The 20876-nt window shown below is 37.6% G+C and overlaps 1 protein-coding gene across 1 annotated transcript in view; it reads left to right on the forward strand.

Moving 5' to 3' along the window:
- UIMC1 (ubiquitin interaction motif containing 1) overlaps positions 1 to 20876 on the forward strand; it is a 130191-nt gene that overhangs the window by 81247 nt on the left and 28068 nt on the right. The window contains exons 9-10 of the mRNA XM_080803896.1: positions 4161 to 4264; positions 9442 to 9595. Of these exons, the coding sequence (XP_080660022.1) occupies positions 4161 to 4264; positions 9442 to 9595 (258 nt within the window). The remainder of the gene's footprint in view (positions 1 to 4160; positions 4265 to 9441; positions 9596 to 20876) is intronic.

Here is a 20876-nt window from a genome sequence, read left to right on the forward strand (position 1 = left end):
ACTTTTTTGCTAATGGGATTTTATTTATTCTAAGATTTATTTATTTGAGGGGCACCTGGGTGGCTCAGTCATTAAGCATCTGCCTTCGGCTCAGGTCTCCTGGGATTGAGCCCGGCATCAGGCTCCCTCTGCCACTCCCCCTGCTTGTGTTGCTGCTCTCGCTGTCTCTCTCTGTATCAAATAAATAAATAATTTTTTTAAAAAAGATTTATTTATTTGAGAGGGGGAAGGGCGAGGGAAAGAATTTCAAGCAGACTCTGCTGAGTGTGGAACCCAGTGAGGGGCTTGATGTGGGGCTTGACTCTTCAGGACTCAGTCCCACGACCCTGAGATCATGACCTGAGCCAAAATCAGACACTTAACTGAGCCACGCAGATGTCCTCACAAAATAATTTTTTAAAAAGATTTAATTTATTTATTTGAGAGAGAGAGTGAGAGAGTACATGAGCAGGGGCAGGGGTGGGGCAGAGAGGGAGAAGTGGACTCCTGGCTGGGCAGGGAGCCTGATGCAGGGCTGGATCCCAGGACCTTGAGATCATGACCTGAGCCAGAGGGAGACACTCAACTGACAGAGCCACCACCACACAAAATAATTTTAAATAAACTAAGATATCCATTATCTAAGGGAACTCTGGAGCTAAATCATTGTATAATATGAAGAATTATTTTGTGATATGAACCACTACTTTTTAAGGATTTTGTTTTAGCTTATATTTCCTTTTTTTGCTCTTCTTAAAAGTGAGGCCAATTGTATCAATAACCTCATTCATATGAGATTAAGGGACTTCCTATCAATGTTTAAACTCTTTGGGCAGTACGCATTGTACACATGTTACCATAAGTCATACCTAGTTTCCCTTGGGTCTCATATAACCTACCTGTAAGGGTCAGAGAGACTCATAGTTTTCTTATTTTGGTTTCTTTCAATTTTTTTTTCCTATGGAGCCTTAAACTTAGTTTACACATTATTTTAGGAAAGACCTATAAACATTTATAAACACTTGGAAGCATATCATAAAAGACCTTTCTTTACTTATTTTTAAGTTTAATTATGTTGCTTTCTATTGAAAGTGGGTTTCTTTATTCATATAAAATATTTGAATTAACTGCCTGATGATATCCATTAAGAGACCTCACTACCAAGTGCTTTGATTTTGCCAGGAGCACTCAGGAATGCTGTGCTATCTTTGTGAAAAGAAAACTTTACAACTCCCACAGCTGACCACCCCCTACCTCCGACCACCCGCCCATCTTGGATTGCTGACTTATGCCATCCTGTTAAGAAGTCACTCAGTTTGTTTAAGATGACGGCATGTGATGTTGCCCAGGGATTTTGCAGGAGGAACCTGTGAATACAATAATTTTGAAAGCCCTAGTTGGTGAGAGAGGGAAAAGCGGGCCCTTCAGGACTGAGGTTAGATAACTTTTATGATCATGACTTGCTGTCATTAGCTTGCTAATTAAATTAGTCCAACTGTTTGCTGACAAAAACCACTCCTAAATGAGATTGCAAAAGGTTTCCATAACATTACTGTTCCTTTTGCTGAGAAAGTGTAACTACTTCTCCATGAAGCCAGACTCCTGAATCTCTTTATAAATATAAAATTTAGAAGCTATGCCATCTAAATTTTCCAGAAAACTTGAGTTTTCAGTGTGTTCTAAATAGATGAATTGCAGATTGAGTGTAGTAGTCCATTTTCTCTATTTTGTTTTGTCTTAGATTTCTGAAAGTTCCAGGGATCTGATACTCAAAATTATAACATCTTTTTTTACTCACTTTGTGAAGAAACAGGATTATAGCCTTATGCCCACCTTGTGTATGCTACTAGTATTATTTATTTCTAAGGAGCTAATGTTCTCTTTTCTTTATAGTTGACTATTTCAGCTATTCACAGAAAGTTTAATTAAAGACTTTTTATTATTACAGTAGTACAGACAATGAGTAGCTCTTATTTTCTAAGAGACTAAATGTCTTTTTTGGTAATATCTCAGGGAAACTTGACAAAAACGTTTTTTTTTAATTGGTTTTATTAAATGATTCTTGAATTGGGCAGCATCTCCTGTAGCAAGTAGAGGGGCTCCTGACAAAGATAACTTTGAAGTTTATGCATTGTAAGCCTTTTTCTGCCAAGGTGGTAAAATCTGTGTGTGTGAGCATGTATATTCATTTTTCAAAAAATAATAAGGTATGAAAATATAGTTAACACTAGAAATTTATTAATCCCTCTTTGATGTTGAGAAGATACCTCAGTATCTTATATAGGTACTTTATTTGCCCAACTTAGGTCATTCATTGTATTTGTGAGGCAGGTAAGTATCAGTAAGATGTGCAGTTTAGATAAGAAAGAACATAACTGGGTGTGAATTCTGAGATAAGTTTCTTTTCCAAAGAAGTTGTCCTTCTTTGACATAGAGTTACTGTTCTTTTTTTTTTTTTTAAGATTTATTTTATTTATTTTAGAGAGTGAGCACGAGTGGGAGGAGCAGAGGGAGAGGGAGGGAAAATGCTAAGCAGACTCCGCATGTGAGACTTGATCCCATGATTCTGAGATCACAACCTGAGCTGAAACCAGGAGTTGGTCTCTTAAACGACAGGCGCCCTTGTTCTTTTGTTATATTACATGATGGGTGGCTAGACCAGAAGTTGGCAGACTTTTTCTATAAAAGACTAGATAGATATAGTAGGTTTTGTGGGCTAAATGACTCATCTCTGCCACTGAAACTACTCAGTGCTGCCATTTTAGCACAAAAGCAAGCATAGAATACAGGGGAAAATGGGTGTGGCTGTGTTCCAATAATACTTTTATTTACAAAAACAGAAAGGTGGCTGGCTTTGGGTCATGAGCTATAGTTTGCTGACTCCTGAACTGGACTATGAAGGACACCATCTTACATCTCCTTATTACTAGTAGTCTGTATAGTGCCTGGAATTTGTTCATAAATATTTGTTGAGTTAATGTTGAATGAATTGATGCTGCCTAAAGAATGTATTAAAGAAAGGCATATCTTTGTTTAGGATGTATTTTCTATTTCTTTTCCCAATTTTCTGTCTTCTCTAATCATCCCTTTAACTTTACAACTAACATTGGCATGTTTTTGTTTTCTGTCAAAATAAGTATGCTTTAAAACCCGAATTATGGGGGCACCTGGGTGGCTCAGTGGGTTAAGCCTCTGCCTTCGGCTCAGGTCATGATCCCAGAGTCCTGGGATCGAGCCCCACATCGGGCTCTCTGCTCAGCAGGGAGCCTGCTTCCCCATCTCTCTCTGTCTGTTGCTCTGCCTACTTGTGGTCTCTCTCTGTCAAATGAATAAATAAAATATTTTTAAAAAAAAAGACAAAGCTATTAAAAAAAAACCTGAATTATGCTGAAAAGAAGTCAGATGGATTAACTGGTGAATGGACAAATTGTGATACTTGCATACAGTGGAATACTACTACTCAGCAGTAAAAAAGAGTGAACTATTGATATGTAACAGCATGGTTGCTTTTCAAACACATTATACTAAATGAAAGAAGTCAGACACAAAAGATGGCACACTGTATGATTTCATTTATGTAATATTGTAGAAGAGGGAAAACTGTAGGAATGTAAAGTAGATTGGTCATTGCAAGGAGCCAAGCAGTGGGGAGTTCACTGCAAAGGGATACATAAGAATTTTGGGAGGGTGCTTAGAAATGTTTTATATATTTTTTTAAGGGGAGGTTGGAGGGATTGAGAGAAGGGACAGAGGGAGATGGAGAGAATCTTAAGCGGATTCCACACGCACAACCCAGCTTGACGTAGGGCTCCATCTCAGGACCCCAAGATTATGACCTCAGTTGAAATCAAGAGTCAGATGTCTAACTGAGCCACCCAGACACCCTAGCAATGTTTTATATCTTGATTGCGATTATTATGTGGTATAAATGATACTGTATATGGGTATCTCTAAAAAAAAAATGTTACCATGTATAGATTATATACATTTGCCCATACTGAAAATTGGTGAATTATTCTGTATATACATTATGCCTTAGTAAAGCTTTAAGAAGAATCAGACTGATCTGTATTACTACTGCAATCAGTATTAATCACTATAAACTTTGGGGGAATAGGTATTTGGTTTTTTAACTATGAAAATACAAAATGAAAATGACTTTTTAATTTTATAAATTACAGAGACACAACTAAGTTCTCCCGAAACATTTGACTTGGAAAAAGAAGTCTCTCCAGGTAGCAGAGAGATCCTGGATGAAGTAAGAATAATAATGACAGACAAGGAGGTGAATATTCTGTACAATTTTTCTTAGTGTTTTCTTTCTACTGATATTCCTCTCTCTGATACAACATTGACCTCGGCTGAAAAGATTTAGGTGACAAAAGATTGTAGTTCTGGAGATGATTGTGTCAGAGATTATTACAGATAAGTTCAGCTCAGCACTACAGTTAAGTTCGGTTGAGCACTGTTTCTAAAAATAGGAGTAGCTACCATTTCTTGATTTCTTAATGTGCTTTATTGTTTCTGTACAGATGGGGGAAACAGAGGCTTAGAATGTTTGTCATTCACTCATACTCAAAATGCTAATAATTTGAACATGGATCTATCTCCAAAGTCTGGGATATTTTCTGTTATATTACTGATAAGTAACAGAAATGAACAATCTTGGAAAAAGTCACTATATTTATATTATACATAACTTTCAGCTCTAATTTCTGCATGGTATCAGAAATGCAATCAGGATAACAGCAGGAAAAAATAAGTGGATTTTTATTGGCTTTTTTACCTTTCCAGTTTCACATATCTGCCATCATCCATAAAGGTGGTTGTTAAAGTTCATACCTCTGATTGAGATTCTCAGTATATATTTATCATATTGAGCCTTACACAATAGTTTACCAAGAATTTTAAAAAAGAGTTCAGAATCTTTAAAATTTCTTGTTCTGAAAAGCAGCCTGAGAATTAAATTTTTCTGTGGAAATAAATATTTTGGTTACATTTGTGTGTGTTATCTTACCCTGAGCATTTAAAAATAGAGGTTTCATTCTCTTATTCCTTTTTATACTCTAGGTTTTTTGAAAACAGTTTTACAGTAGAAGGTAGATCCCTTGCCCAGTCTCTGCATTGCAGGTAGCTTGGTAGAAATTCTGCTTTCATGAATCATGCACACTGCTTGGTTTCTTGGAACCTGATCTGTCACAACTGACAGACCAAGATTCTCTGATGCCAGTGGTGGTAGGGAAGATGGTGACACTCCCTGCAACAGAGTGACTGAGGACATATCCTGCTAGATAATGTTAAAATGGCTTCCAGGGAGGGACCAGAAACTTCTAAATGGGGATAGGGAACAGAGTGTTACTAACATAGTCATCTTGACTACAGAAGAACCCTACAATCCTTTCGTTAATGAAGGCTGATTTCTTATCCATCCGTGACTGCAAAGGAGACTTTTCTTTGTTTGGGGCAAAGAGCATGAACCCTGTTTAGAATTCATAGTGTATATGTCTGCACCACTACACATCAAAGGGATGGAATTATATGGCCTTTCTCACATTGACTGTCCTCTTTTCATTGTTGCTGTTTGCTGGTATTTGTGGATGTCTGTAAATAGTCTTAGAATTCTGTTTCCATTAAAAGATGTTAGAGATACTATAGTTTTTAAGTCATTGAGTAATCACCATTTACTTAGTTACACGTCACTTATTAGAAAGGTAGAATCTGAATATTTTATGAGCACAAAGATAGTATCATAGTGGGTGTGGACTCTTGCTCTTGGAGTCTGTGTATAGGGTCATTTGTCCTAAAATTTCTTGTTTATCGGAAGGTGGTATGTTGTAGTGCAAGGAGCTTGAGCATTGGAACTAGAAGAATCCCAACCCTATCACTTAATTTTGTGACCTTGGGCAAATTAATTAATTGTTTTATTCATTTCATATATTTGAAAGATATTATAGTTTACGTACTGTATGCCGGTTGTTCATTTTAGACTCTTGAGGTGTAAAGATCAACAACAACAAAAAAACAGTGCCTGCCCTCAGAGGGTCCTGGTAAGGGAGGAGACAGACACATAGATACTTATAATGGGTCTGACAAATATAATGACAGAGAGATGCCCAGGGCATTAGGGAAGCATAGAAGAGGAATGCTTTTCTGAATTTCAGTTCTTCATATGTAAAATGGAGACAAAAAGTAATCTATTTTACTGGGTTGCTTTGAAGATTAAATTAGAGGATATGAAATGCATAGCAAAGATTTGGCACAAGAAGAAGTGTGCATGTGGAACCAGTTATTATTTTACTGCTTTGTAATATATTGTGGCTGTTCAGTGGTATTAGCTTACTAATGACAGAGAATTGCTCAACAGTATTTGAGTTATTTGGAATAGCATGGCAGAACTGTAATCCTTCTTGATTTGATTTCCTGCAGTGGTCAGGTTCTTTTGAAAATAGTATTTTCTGAATATCTTGCCTGAGATAATCCCTTGGTTGGAGATATTCTTTTTTTAGAAAAGTTAATAGAAGTTATTCAGAATCAAACAGTTGGTTTAGCCAGTGGTTTTTAAGTAAACTGTGTTGAGTCTTATGGAAAGCGGGGAAAGATCTAAAGAGCTTTCTAACCTGCGCATAAACTGGGTGGGGAAGTGTCAGGACTGGTGATTTGTAGGACATAACTTTTATTTTCACCCAGTCCGTTTATTGAGGTGAGGTTTCTTTTGAGGCCAGAAGGTAAGGACCAACGTCTAAGAGATCAAGGTTCTGTGTCCAAGTATCTCTTTTGAGAAATGACTGTATAGTATTTTAAAAGAAGTAGAAGCAGCTCTTCAGAGACTGAATCCCTGACTGCACAGTCCTAATAAAAGCTGCTTCTCTTATATTTTTTCCTCTTGAAGTCCCTCTATTGTAGTTAATATTTAAATAGAACTTTTAAATGATGCTGAAAAAAATCTTACTTTATGTAAAAATGTTCAGAACCTCTGAGTTGTCTATGAATGTGATTGGAAGTGGTCTTGTCTTCACAATAAGACAATAATAGACTACTCCCTCTTGAATACATTAATAGTTGAAGGTACATTCTGTGCATTTTATAGAGCTGGTGATGAATACAAAGGAGTATAATGTTGGGTGTGAGCACCAGTGACATTCATGTCATACAACATTTCTGTGCTTAGCGAACTTTTAGAATGCCAAGTAACTGCTCAGTTGCCATTAACTTTCAGTAACTCAAGACTACTTGCAAATTTTAGGGTATATTGATTTTTCTCCCCTCTGTTCACATGGCTTTGCATGCCCAAGACAGCTTTGCCTTGTAAGATTTATGAACAGAAGAACCGGGGTTTGTGAGAAGCTGAGTGACTAATCTTGGAATAAATAACACCTAGAACTTCTAGACACAGTTGGCTCTCTCCACCTTCTAGAGAAGGATAATAGAATCAGATAGTCTCCCAATATCTGTTAGGGTCAGCAACAAAGTAGAGAGGATGCTTTTTTTGCTTTTGCCACAATTTGGTAAAATAGAAGTACTGAAGTTTTGATACTGCAGAATCTTGGGTTCAAGTCTAGATTGTATACTTACTAATTTGATGACCAGCAGGTTACTTTACCTTTTAAACAAACATCAATTTCCTCTTCTCTAATACTAGGTCTAGTGATCCCTCTGCCAGTTGGATTGTTGTGAGTGATGGGTATGGAAAATGCTTAGCCAATCCTGGTATGGAAAATGAACTCAAGCACTGTTAGTTCCTATTTCATCTTTCTTCTTTTCCCCTTTCAGAATATGTCTTTTTAAGTAAAAGGCAAGTGGGTTGAAGACGACATTTTCTGGCAGTTGTAGAAACTGTTTGACTTGGTATTTAGATGGCCTGTTTCCCTCTGTTGGATCACATTCACAAGCAGTAGATTTTAGGGATGGCCTAAACCAAAAAAATCAAAACAAAAAAACCCAAAAAACAAAAAACCAAAACCCTCCAGTTGCCTCAGAGCTCAAATTATCTACCCATTGCAGTTATGGTCTTGTTTTGATCTTGTACCAGAAGAGGGTTTATTTTTTTCCCTGTAGTAAGGCATAATAACAGCCCAGGTGTTCTTTGCTCTTAAATGGAAGCAGTGGCTATGCGGGACAGTTTCACATTGATTGGTTAGGACATGCTGTCCTTTGAAGCAAGTGTTAGGCAGTAGTGCTGCAGTGCTCACGCATACTGTTGAATTAATCACTGCAGAGTTCTTGGCTCTGACCTGTAAAGGTAAAATAAAACTGCCTCTCAGACACTGGGAACTGTAGGGAAAATGGTGATTATAAAACACTGAGAGGAATAAGAGAGAGAAGGTGTAAGAATGGCTTCTGCAGAATTGTTTTAAGGATTTTTGAGTCTGCTTAAATAGTTGGGTCTTAGTTCTGTTCTTTTTCCTCTTTTAATCCAAAAGTCACAGATAAAACAGAAGAGGTGGTGTGTCTTATTGGTCTAAGCTGAGGTCTAGGTCTTAAATTTTAGTTGTGCTACTTTTGCTTAGAACTCTTTTGTTTCCTAATTCTTTATGTCTGAAGTCACTTGGAATGCTCACAGTTCTTTTATGAGATTGAAAAAGTTTCTTTGAGATGCTGTTGATATGTAGATTGTTTGAAACACAGCAGACACAACATACTGATCTTTTTTTTTTTAAGATTTTATTTATTTATTTGACAGAGAGGGAGATCACAAGTAGGCAGAGAGGTGGGCAGAGAGAGAGAGGGGGAAGAGGGCTCCATGCTCAGCAGAGAGCCTGATGCGGGGCTTGATCCCAGGACCCCGAGATCATGACCTGAGCTGAAGGCAGAGGCTTAACCCACTGAGCCACCCAGGTGCCCCGCTGACCTAAGATCTTGATAGAGAGGAATGTCCTCAGGTTTTGAAGCTAAATAGTCCTTGATTTGAATTTCAGCTCTGCTTCCTATTTGTTATGTAACTTTGGGCAAGTTGCTTTACTGTTTTGGGCAATACTTTCTTCATGTGTAGGAAAGGTTATGTTAATACTTTGTAAGATTACTATGAGGATTAAATGAGTATTACATGCAGAGTGTTTAGCATATAGTATACAGGTTCTGAATAACTATTAAGTATATTAGTGTATCTCCCAATCTTCAGATCTGAATTTGGCAAACTGATACTTTTTTTTCGAGAGGGAGAGAGAGAGTGAGCATGCAGTGGGGGTGGATCAGGGCTGGGCAGAGCAGGGCAGAGAGAGAGAGAATCTTAAGCAGGCTTCATGCCCAGCATGGAGCCTGATGTGGGGTTCAGTGTCACCACCCTGAGATCAGGACCTGAGCCGAAATCAAGACTCGGAGGCTTAACCTACTGAGCCACCCAGGTGCCTCAGTATTGTCTCTGAAAGTAAATGAAATATGGGATGGAATCTCTTGCAGTTCTTTGAGGGAAAAGGTATTTTATAAAGTAAAGGTATTACAGTTGCCATTTATTATTTTCTTCAGGTTGGTAACAGGGGAAATGCTGAGAAGGAAATACCTATTTCTACAGTCTCATCCAGTACCCAGGTCTCCTGCCCGCTATGTGACCAAGGCTTCCCACCCACAAAGATTGAACGACATGCCATGTACTGCAATGGGCTGATAGGGCAAGACACAGGTAAAACTTATCAGGATTTATCAAAACTCTTTTCTTTGCATGGTAGTTTTGTAATCCTGTACAGTACAGTACAGGAAAAACGGATCACTCTTCCTCAAAGTTAAAGTTGTTGGGCTTGTTTTTCTTTCTCCTATCTACTTAATTCTCCATACTTTTCATGTTCTTTATTACTTTGGCAGGTATGCTGTTTTGTTGCACATACTCAGGAGAAAGGGAAGGGAAAAATCTTTCATTTTTCAATGTTTCAACTTAATCTTTGGTATATGTAGGCCAGAAATCAGTGCAATGCTGTGGATCTTGCGTTTCATCTTATATGTTCAGATATCGAGACTCCTTATGGAACTTGAGGAAATAAGTTCTAGAGTTATCCATTTTTTATTCAAGATAAGTCCCTTGTGGGGTTTTGTGTGTGAAAGTTCTGTGTTAAAACTGTAGCTAAGAAATATCCCTAATTTCAGTTCATGTCTTGTATTCTCTGCTGCGTCACCCTGGACTATTGGTTACTTTTTGAAGAGAACGTGAAAAATCTTGATTTTGGTGCAGTGTGTATTACTGATCAAGAGAATCTGCTTGTTCATCACATCCTGTGAATTACCCCTAATCTTGCCTTTCTGTATATTTCTAAATAGTATCAGCTCAGCTCTCTGTGGTCCAGCATGTTGAATATAACCATACCTTAGATGATCACAAGTGTTGCATGTCTCAGTCCTATTTGATTCCCATAACTTAGAAGTATTTAATCTGAAATTGTATAATAGTGAGGTATTTTATAGGTTAAGATTTCCGGGAAAAGGGGCGCCTGGGTGGCTCAGTTAAGAGGTTTTAAGAGGTTAAAGCCTCTGCCTTCGGCTCAGGTCATGATCTCAGAGTCCTGGAATCAAGCCCCGAGTTGGGCTCTCTGCTCAGCAGGGAGCCTGCTTCCCCCCTTCTCTCTGCCTGCCTCTCTGCCTACTTGTGATCTCTGTCAGATAAATTAAAAAAATCTTAAAAAAAAAAAAGATTTCCAGGAAAAAAGGCACATGGTATTTAATTTTTCTGAAGTAATATTCTTTTTATTTATTATATAAGGTAGTACCTAAGCTTATAATTTAAATAAATTTGTTGATTTTTTTGATTATAAAGTAATCATGTTCATTGTAATAATAATTGCTTTTATTTGTTGAACACTTAAAATGAGTCAGATACTACTTACATAAATGGGACCATATTCAGTATACACACACACACACACACACACACTCTCAGTGTATATATTATTCTACAACTTGCTTTTTTTTAAAATTTAGCAGTAAATTTAGATCTTTCCATGGACAGATATATTTTTTACATAATTGAGATCTTACTATCTATAAAATTTTGTGTTTTGTTTTTTCTACTAATAGCATAAAATTTCTCCCATGTCCCTAAATTTATGTGTAAAAATATTTTTAATGCTTACATAATATTCTTTAATCTGAATTGCCTCCGCTTACTTAGCTGTTGTATATTTAGCATGTTTCAGCCACATTATAGTTAAATGTCACTGAGCCTTTTGTGCCTAAAGTTGTTATATTTTGTGGTTATTTCCCAAGGATATAATGTGATACTAGTTTAGATGATAATAAAAAAGGTGGGCTCTGGAATCTAGTCAGTTTGAGGTTAAATCCCATCTTTGTCACTTACCAGTGTGTGATTTTGTGCTAGTTTTCTAGCTTCCCTTTATGCAGCAGGCCAGTTAATAGTAAGGACTTTATTTGATTTTTTGTGAGGTTAAATGAGATATTTTAAGGAAAGTGCATAGCACTGTGCCTAGCACAGAGTAAATACTTAAGGACTTTTAGCTGCTGTTACTGTTCCCCATAGTAGAATTACTGGGTCAGAGATTTTGTCATCATTTTTAAGCGTCATTTTAATAGCATGGTTATCTTTTAAATACAGTGAAAGTTGAAGACCTAAATCTGGACATTATCTCTTTTGAGTAGAAGAACACTGAAGGACTAAGGTTCTAGATGTAATTTTAATTTGACATAGCTCTTCGGGTCTGATTTTTTTTTTAGCAGAGAGTTCCAGTGACTGAAAGAATTCTGGGGATGGACATTTGGTGACCAGAGAAGGAAGAAACTATCTTGCCTATCTCACCATGCTTACCCAACTGGTATTAGTTATGAGTCAACAATCTACTCAGCATTGAGATCCAAAAATAAATGAATTTGAGAAGCTGAATGTACCTTGAGCTCTAGGAAAGATAACCTTCTTCTGGTCAGAGTTATTAGGTAAGGGGTAGTATAGAGTGGTTCATACTGACACCTCTGAGACTTAACTCTCATAGTTTGTGGTTAAACAGCAATTGGGTATTGATTACTGTCCAAAGACATCTTTCAGCTATATAATACTTGTCTTTTAGCCTGTTTTTCCTTACTAGGATGTGATGGGGCAACTCACATCCCCAAATACTCGCTGTTGAAATTGATTCAGACTTGTTTCTGAGTATTCTGAAACCAAATGCAGACTTCTACCACCAGAGCCAGGTTTTCTCATTGAACTTATTGAGAAGCTGAGACCATCAGGTGGGCAAAGGAGACTGAGATTTGCACTGTCATTCATTCAGGGAAAGCCTTTCAGATTCTCTATTCCCCTGGAACAAGGGCCAGTGACCCTGTCTAATGCTGCTCAATGGGATTTACAATCTGGTTGTGAGGACTCTTTCAGATATAGATATATGTATGTATGTTTTCTGATAGACTTGGAAGCCTGTATATTCTCAGCACTGTATGTCTTATAGCTCTGATCCAGATGTCTCAGACCTCCATGCAAAGATGTCTGCCGTGTCCTGAATGTCAGTAACACTTTATAATTTTTTTTTAAGATTTATTTATTTATTTTAGAGAGCAGGTGCTCACCTAAGGTTGGTGGGAGGGGCAGAGGGAGAGCATACTCTGTAATGAGCTCAGAGCCCAACTCAGGGCTTGATCCCATGACCCATGAGATCACAACCTGAGCTGAAACCAAGAATTGGACACCCAACTGACTAATCTCCCAGGTGCCCCAAAACTTTCTTTTTCATAGGGAGATATGTTTTAAAAATTTGTTCAGGAGTGTAACTAGAATACTATAAACTTCAACGCCAACTTGTCTACCTAGAATGAGAAATTTGATTCCTTTCTATCACCTATTGCCTTCCTCCTCAACGCTAGTTCATCCAGATACTTACGGAACATTTTTCTTTTCTTAATGGTGATAGAACTTATGTGGATTACTAAAGAAGTTTAAGACAGAATTTCTGCCATTAAGGAGCTTGCAGTCTCATTGGGGAGATAAGCATTAACCTAAGAAATTAATTAACAAGATGACACAAAGTCAATGATAATGTACTCAAATGAATGATTCTGACAGTAAGTTCAATAGGAAAAAGGAGAGCTGCAGTGAATAAGGGTGATGTCTCGGAGAGGATGGGTTTAGCCTGGGCTGGGAAGGCTGGATAGGTTTGGATAAATCCGTGGCAAAGTAGGGGGCCCTTTCTCCTCCTATAGGTTAGAAAAGATAGGAAGCAAGGGAAATAGCCACTAAACAACAGCTTCCACTTAATCTTCCTAGTAGTGTTAACTTGCTAACCTAAAATAACTCTCTATGACCTATAAGAGAACTTGGAACAGGGAGTCCCCACTGGAACGGTCCCACTCTTTGCTTATTCCCGTGTCCTAGGAACAGAGTTTGGGACTATAGGTCGGGTGGGGAAGTAGAGGAATTATGTAAAGCACCTCCTAGTTTGCCATGTGCCTGCCATATTGTAGGTCCTCAATAAGTTTGTTGTGTTTGTGTTTTTTTTTTCATCAGCTTTCCTCCCTGTCTTCCTTGCCAGAGATAGTAGTGATTGTTCTGATTCCTGTCACATATTATGACTGGAATCAGAGGCCAAGCCCTCAACTTAGTTTTTGGTAAAAGGGAGCCTCTCTTGCCATGGAAAGGAAAGAGTTATTCTTGAAAACGTGTAAACCAGATTGAGAGACTGTTAGGCCAAATGCCTAAGGAGGTAGAATAAGAGGACTTACCTCCCAGAGTTAGGTGTCCAGCTCTCCCTTCCTTCCTATTTTCACCCAAATCTGATCCTAGACATGCTTGATTTGGCTGTGTAAAAGAAATAGTAATTAGAGTCATTTACATGAAGTGTCTACCATTTATGCCTAGTTACCATGCAGCACAATAACAATTATGCATATCATTAAATATGTGTCTGATTAACTTTGCTGTAAGTTTTATTTGATTATACTACTACACGTGGGTAAGTTGGCTCAGTCTGCTCAGTTTGTTGCTCAATGACATGGCTATCCACAAGGATGGAAAATTAGAGGGAGTGAGTGTTCTTTAAATGCATTGTTTGAGGGGAGAAGATTTGCTAAATTAATCTAGACTAGGACAAAGGCAGGTTGCCTTTGTGTTTGCTTTCTGGAAAATGTGTTTGAGACCATTTTTATTTAAACATTTAGGAAGACTGAAGCTTTCCATCTACTCATTCAGTAATTAATAAATAATTGCTCTATACCAAGTACTATGAACAGACTATACAAAGCTCCTGTTCTCATGGAGTTTTTATTCTAGCAGTGGGGTATTGACAATAAATAAATAAATATAGCATATGGTATGTATGTTATATTAATAATATTAATATAAATAAACATACAGTATATTAAGTGGTGATAAGTATTTTGGAGAAGAAAAGAAAGCAGAGGACGAGGAGGTTAGGGAGTACTGAGGTCAGGAGGTAGCAATTTAGAATAGGTGGTCAGGGAAGGTCCCATTGAGAAGGTGACATCTGAGCAGAGACCTAAAGGAAGTGAGAAATTTCAAGGCGGAGAGGAGAGTGGTTACAGGTAGAGGGAACAGTAAGTGCAAAGACCTTTGATTGTGAACAGCCTTGGTGTGTATGAGGAATGACAAAGAAGCCTGTGTGGCTGGAGTGAAGTAAGTGAGCGAAAGATAAACAATGAGATTAGAGAGGTGATTGGGGAAGGGACACATGGACAGATTGGATAGGGTTCTTAGGCCATAGTAAGAATTTTAGCTTTTACTCTGAGCAAAGGGCGGGGGGTCGGGGAAAGCCATTGGAGGGATTTGAGCAAAGAATGAATTAGTATTGGAGCAAAGGATCACTCTGCTGTATGTGTAGCTTGTGGGGGTGGGGGATAAGAGTGGAGGCTGGGAGAACATCCAACATTTTATTTTTGGCAGTATGATAGAATGGGAGAAACATGGGCTTTAGAACTAGACAGATCTGAATTTAAATTTCAGCTGTAATACTTGTCAGCTGTATAATATTTGACAAATGACCTTAACCTTTTTGAGGATCAGATGCCTTGTTTGTAAAATTAGTTTGACATCATTAGGATTATCATGAGAATCAGAGACATTTTAGGGGCACCTGGGTGGCTTAGTCAGTTAAGTGTCTGCCTTTAGCTCAGGTCATGATCCAGGAGTCCCAGGATTGAGCCCTGTACTGGGCTCCTTGCTCAGAGAGGAGTCTGTTTCTCACATTCTTTCTGCTCCGCCCAACGCCATGCTCTCTCTCACTCTCCCTCTCAAATAAATAAATAAATAAAATATTAAAAAAAATCAGGGACACTTTATAAAGTACCTAGCCCTGTGCCTAGCATGCAGTAAATGTTCAATAAATGGTAGCTGCTGTTATTATTGAATATTATTCCTGCCTGTGTAGTCTTTCTGAAATCTGTGTTTGTGTGCCAATATGTAAAGGATAAGCCATCAGCCAGGTAGAGCTAAGGGCAAGATGAAAGGCAAGGAAGTGGTAAGTTCGTAAGAATAATAAGCTAGTGAGAAATAGATTGTAGAAGAGTTAGGGGAGCTGAAGGCATTAGCTGTGTACACTTTGAGCCTAGATACAAGGGTGTGGCTTAGAGTCAGGATACTGTTAAGAGTAAATTTTCTCTTCATGGATATCTCCTGGAAAAGTAATAATGGGTAAGTGGGTGGATGGAGGTCAGAGTCCTTGCTGTAGACAGACTTGCCTAACAGCTAATAGAGGACTGAGGCCTAGAATAGGCTTGACTTGGGTGACTCAGCAAAAATCATAAAACCTGAACATGTCTAATGAAAAAAATTTTTTAATTAGACAAAGTTTGACTATTTCTGTTTTATATACCTGAATTTATCTGCCTGACTCTTGTTTGTGCCCCCACTTAGTCTTCTTACTTGTGTTAATATGGCTTTTGTTGTACCTAGGAGGTTAGATTAACTATATTCCTATTGAAATAACATAGGTTTAATAAAAATAACATGGATTTTGGAGACAGAGGCCTGTGGGGAGATACACAAATCCAAGCATACTGAGATTATAGTGCAGTTGGGCAGAAAAGGCTTGCACACGAATAACTGTAACACAAGGTTAGAATTACTAATGGACATACAGTCTCTGAGGAAATGTGATTAGAGATTAAGATAGAAGGGCATTAATGTAAAAGGCAAAATCACATAAAAAATATGAACAGTATACAGGAAAGAACAAGTGATTCACTGTGGTTGTAGTATGGGCAGTCTGAAAGAAAATAGTAGGCAATTGTAGAATGACAAATTAACCTGAAATATATTGGTTAATATAGGGTGGAGTTTTTTTCAACTGTAAAAGAATTTTTTATGTGTTTACTTCACTATAGTATATAGGACTCTTTGGGATGTAAGTGTTAAAAATATAATTCAGGTAACCTTTAAGCAAAAAACAAGTTAGTTTGCATGGTAATTGGGAAGTCTGGTGTAGGTTTCAGACAGAACTCGATCTAGGGTCTCAGATGATGTCTCTCCTCCATCTCTTGACTCTGCTTGTCTGTATTCAATAGATAGGTCTTTTCAAGGATGAGCAAGATGTCTGCCTGCAGCTGTAGCCTTTTAGCCTTTAATGGAAAGAAGGAGTGCTTTCTCCTGAAACTATAAGTCATTCTAGAGAAAGACTTTTGATTAGGCTTTATTTGATTTAAGTGTCCATCTGTGGTCAAGTCACTGTAACCAAGTAGATGGGTATGCATTGTTTATAAGTCAGAACGAGTAACAGAAAACCCTGTTGATATCTGTGACAAAATTCTATAAATCACAGTAACACAAAACACCATTAACAATGGGTTTAATATATAGGGTTTCTTTTTTTCACATAACAAGGTATCTAAAATGAGGCAGTAGCTCAGCAATGTTAATGAGAATTTAGGCTTTTCTCTTTTGGCTCTACAACCCTTGACTTGTAGTTTCTTGAGTCATGGTTTCAAGGTGGCTTTTATTTTTAATTTTTTGAAATATAATTTGTTGAATTGCAGGTATGTAGAGCTTTTTTTTTTTTTTTAAGATTTTATTTATTTATTTGTCAGAGAGAGAAAGTACACACAAGCAGGCAGAGTGGCAGGCAGAGGCAGCAAGAGAAGCAGGCTCCCTGCCAAGCAAGGAGCCCGATGTGGAACTTGATCCCAGGACCCTGGGATCATGACCTGAGCCGAAGGCAGTGGCTTAACCAACTGAGCCCAGGGGTCCCAAGGTGGCTTTTTTTTTCAATCTTTAGACCTCACATTTGTGTTCCAGGCAGGAAGGAGGGGTCAAAGGGACAAGGCTGTAGATTTTGACTATTGCGGTCTAATACTTCTGTATTTAGGAATCTAATATTCTTATAATCTTGTGGAATTAGGTCAGTTTTAAATTTAGTATTTGTTTATTTCTTTTGTTGTTTGTATGTCTTTATGTGTTAAAATTATACTGCTTTTGAAGTCGTTGATTAATTTGCTTTGTACAGTGATTCAACTTAACAGAAATTTTTGTGTTCTACTACATTATTTAGTGAAGTGTTGTGCTGGGGGTGCTCAAAAGGTGGTAAAGGGATATGAGAGAGCCGACTGGGACCTCAGATTTATACTCAGGGAATTTACGGTTCAGTGTAGCAGATAGACTTGGGCGTAGGTAAGTATGATAACAAATCATCTGAAGTACTAAAATAGAGGCACTAACCACTTATAAAGGTGGAAGGGATTACTTTTGGTTGGCAAGAAAAAGAACAGATTCTTATTTAAGTGTTCCCTAATATCAAGCATGGGTTTTTTTACCTTTTTTTTTTTTTTCCTGTTAAAGATAAACATCTAAGATAGCACGAGCCTTGGGGTGCCTGGCTGGCTCAGTCAGTGGAACATGTGACTCTTGATCTTGGGGTTATGAGTTGAAGCCCCGCATTGGGTGTAGAGATTACTTAAAAAAATAAAATATTTTAATAAAATTGAGGATGCTGGTGGCATCAGCACTGTCTGAATTTCTGTTTAGAGTTACTTCTTTAAACTAGGATTACTAAAAGTGGAATTACTATCTATAAAGTTTTAAGATTGCTTTCTAGAAAGATTTCAGTCATTTCAGTTCTCACCACACCATTCCAAATGCTGAGGAATTTTTTTTTCCTTTTTTACAGATCTTGACCTATTTGATAGATAAATAATGGCATTTCACTATACTTGATATTTCTTTGATTAGTAGTAATTTGAGATTTTTTTCTTTTTTAAAAAAGCCAATTTGTCTTTCTTCTTTGAAGACTTGTTCTCTCAACTTTGCCCAAGTATCTTTTGGGTTCTTAGTCATTTATATAAGTTCTTTATAAATGATTTGCCTTTTGCTTCCAGGGTGCTTTCCAGGTTTTTTCTATCCATCCATCAGTTTTCACCAAATTCCCAGATTTATGCAGCCCGAGACAGTAACCTCCTTGTGTGAATACTGTCAAAGCTTTTATTTCTTGAATAGGAGTGCTGATTCTGTAGAAAGATCTAATTGGTGTGGATAGAGGTGGCACTGATATGGGAAAAGAGTATTGGAATCCAAGCAGAATTAAGGGAGGGGGTGGGCATCAAGGAGAAAGGATAAAGAATTTATTGCTATTGATGAGGTAGGAGAAGATTGTGGCCTGGTACGAGTCAGCAGGAGGAATTGGCAGGAGCCAGATGCCCAAACTGGTATGCTATTTAGTAGATTCCTCTTTGATAACTTGACTCCAGAACTGTTTGGCGTTTTCTGGAATGGCCACCATCTTATTTGAATGCCTATTGACATAGCTACTGGATGAACTCTTAGACCAGTACTTTCACCCCAGACTTGTTAAGTTGCACTGCATGTAACCCTTCTTCTCTTGTATTAATAATGTAGCAGCAGTGTGCCTCTTCCCTCCCCTCCCCTTGCATCTTGGTTGTCTTCTGCCAACTTCTGTTCAACCTTTCTGTGGAACATTTCCTCATATCTGCTCCATTGTGATACAGTAATAAAATTGTTGTGTGATTTGGCATATGAAATGGCAGTCTGACTGTAGTCTGGGTCTGTTTGAGTCCTAGGTGCCTTCACTCTTCTCATCTTATTCCTCTTAAAATTGACTTTGTCTTTCTTCAGTTACCCCTGCTTGTTGTGCCTTGCTGCTAAAGAGCCAGACCTCAGGATTTCTTTTAACAGTTTTCTTCTGCCAGATGTGCTTATTCTTTCCTTGAAAAATAAAATAGCTCTTATTAACACCCGAGTTAATACCCAAAGCATTATGTGTTGAAGGAGTATTATCAGCTAAAAACCACTTTAGAGAAGTTCTCATCTCACACTTCATGATCTAGTCACACCTTTTAATTCAGCATCTAGAGCATTTTGAGAAAGAAGAAAGTTCAAGGAATTAATATTAGATAAGTCATCTCCATTAGAATTTAGGGCCATAGACAGGACTTTAGTTACCTTAGAAGATAAGTATTAGTATTATCTTCACTTTATTCACAAGGAAACTGGCATTGGAGAGGTTTAGTACTTGTCCAGCATCAGATAATTAATAAGCAGTAGAACCAGGGCCAAAGCTCAGGTTTGCTTTATTCCAGGGCTAGCATTCTTCATTGTTACAGGTTCTATCTGCCTTCCCATGTCTGGAGATGGGAATATACATAGTCAGGAAAGTTTGAGGAGACCATGGAAGCCTCAGCCAGTTTTAGGAAGCCAGAGTACTAGAATCCTTCATCCCTGAATGCAAACATGAAATCTGATCTCATCAGAATTGACCTTGTCAGCTTTTTAGTTACCTGGAAAAAACTGTTTGGTGGACTCAGACTATCTCCTAGTGAACAGAGTTGATATGACGTAAGTTACCTCTGAAAAGCATGTGTGCAAAGTGAAAGGATCAGATTCTATCAGAATTACTTCTGGTGGTGGCTGTGGAAATTGTCCGTTCACAGGCTGACTTGTTACTAAGGAGTCTAAGTGCATAATATAAAGGAAACACTTGATAGCAAGATACTATTTTTCCATTAAGTAAAAGGATTTAATTTGCTGAGTCTTTACAAATCATACCTAATATCAACCAATAAGAGCTACCATTTATGAGTACCTGCTATATACCAGGAACTGTGCTTTTTATATATTTTGCTTTAATTCTCATAACAACCTTTGAAGCAGATATTATTCCACTTTTATAGAAGAGGAAACTGAGGAAAATAATTTGAGGAAAAATTATTTCCCCAATATCACATACCTAGAAAGTGGCAGAACTGGGCTATACAATCAGCTTTATTATTATTATTATTATTTATTATTATTTTTTACACAATCAGCCTTAATCAAAAAGCTTGTACTGCAAAGGCTTATCCAGGAATGTTCAGGTTAAAAAAAAAACAAAAACAAGATTCAGAACACTAAATTTAATATAATAGTCAATATGTCATTTTAAGAATTTACATTAAAACTATATTTCTATAAGAACAAACTGATAATAATTTTGAGAATAAGGGTTCTTCTTGGTGGAGGTAGGTGGAGGCAGAGGATGGGATCAGAAGTACACAGTTAAATAATCAGTTTTGAGAATAGTATAGTTTTTAAGTTGGGTGATTGGTTTGGATATATTTTCTTTTGTATATATTATTAACATTTTAAAGAGCTCATATGTTTCTATTATACTTCTTGTCATTCATTTCACTTCTATAGGAGCCTTGATAAAGCAGCCACTAGTAAAATTCAGAAAAGTTCAGAGGCTTTTTTTTTTTCCTCCATAAAAAACACATTTAGTATTACCTAAATTTAGGCTTTGGTGACAGGATGTGACCACTGATATAATTGCCATTAATGATTTTTTAAAAGATCTTATTTATTTGACAGGGAGAGACACAGCGAGAGAAGGAACAGAAGCAGAGGAAGTTGAGGAGGGAGAAGCAGGCTTCCCGCCAAGCAGGGAGCCTGATGCGGGGCTTGATGTGGGGCTCTATGTGGGGCTCAGTGCGGGGCTTGATTCCAGGATCCTGGAATCCATGACCTGAGCCGAAGGCAG

Source organism: Martes martes (genome assembly GCF_963455335.1).
Source record: "Martes martes genome assembly, chromosome: 5".
In the NCBI taxonomy this organism is placed as follows: Eukaryota; Metazoa; Chordata; class Mammalia; order Carnivora; family Mustelidae; genus Martes; species Martes martes.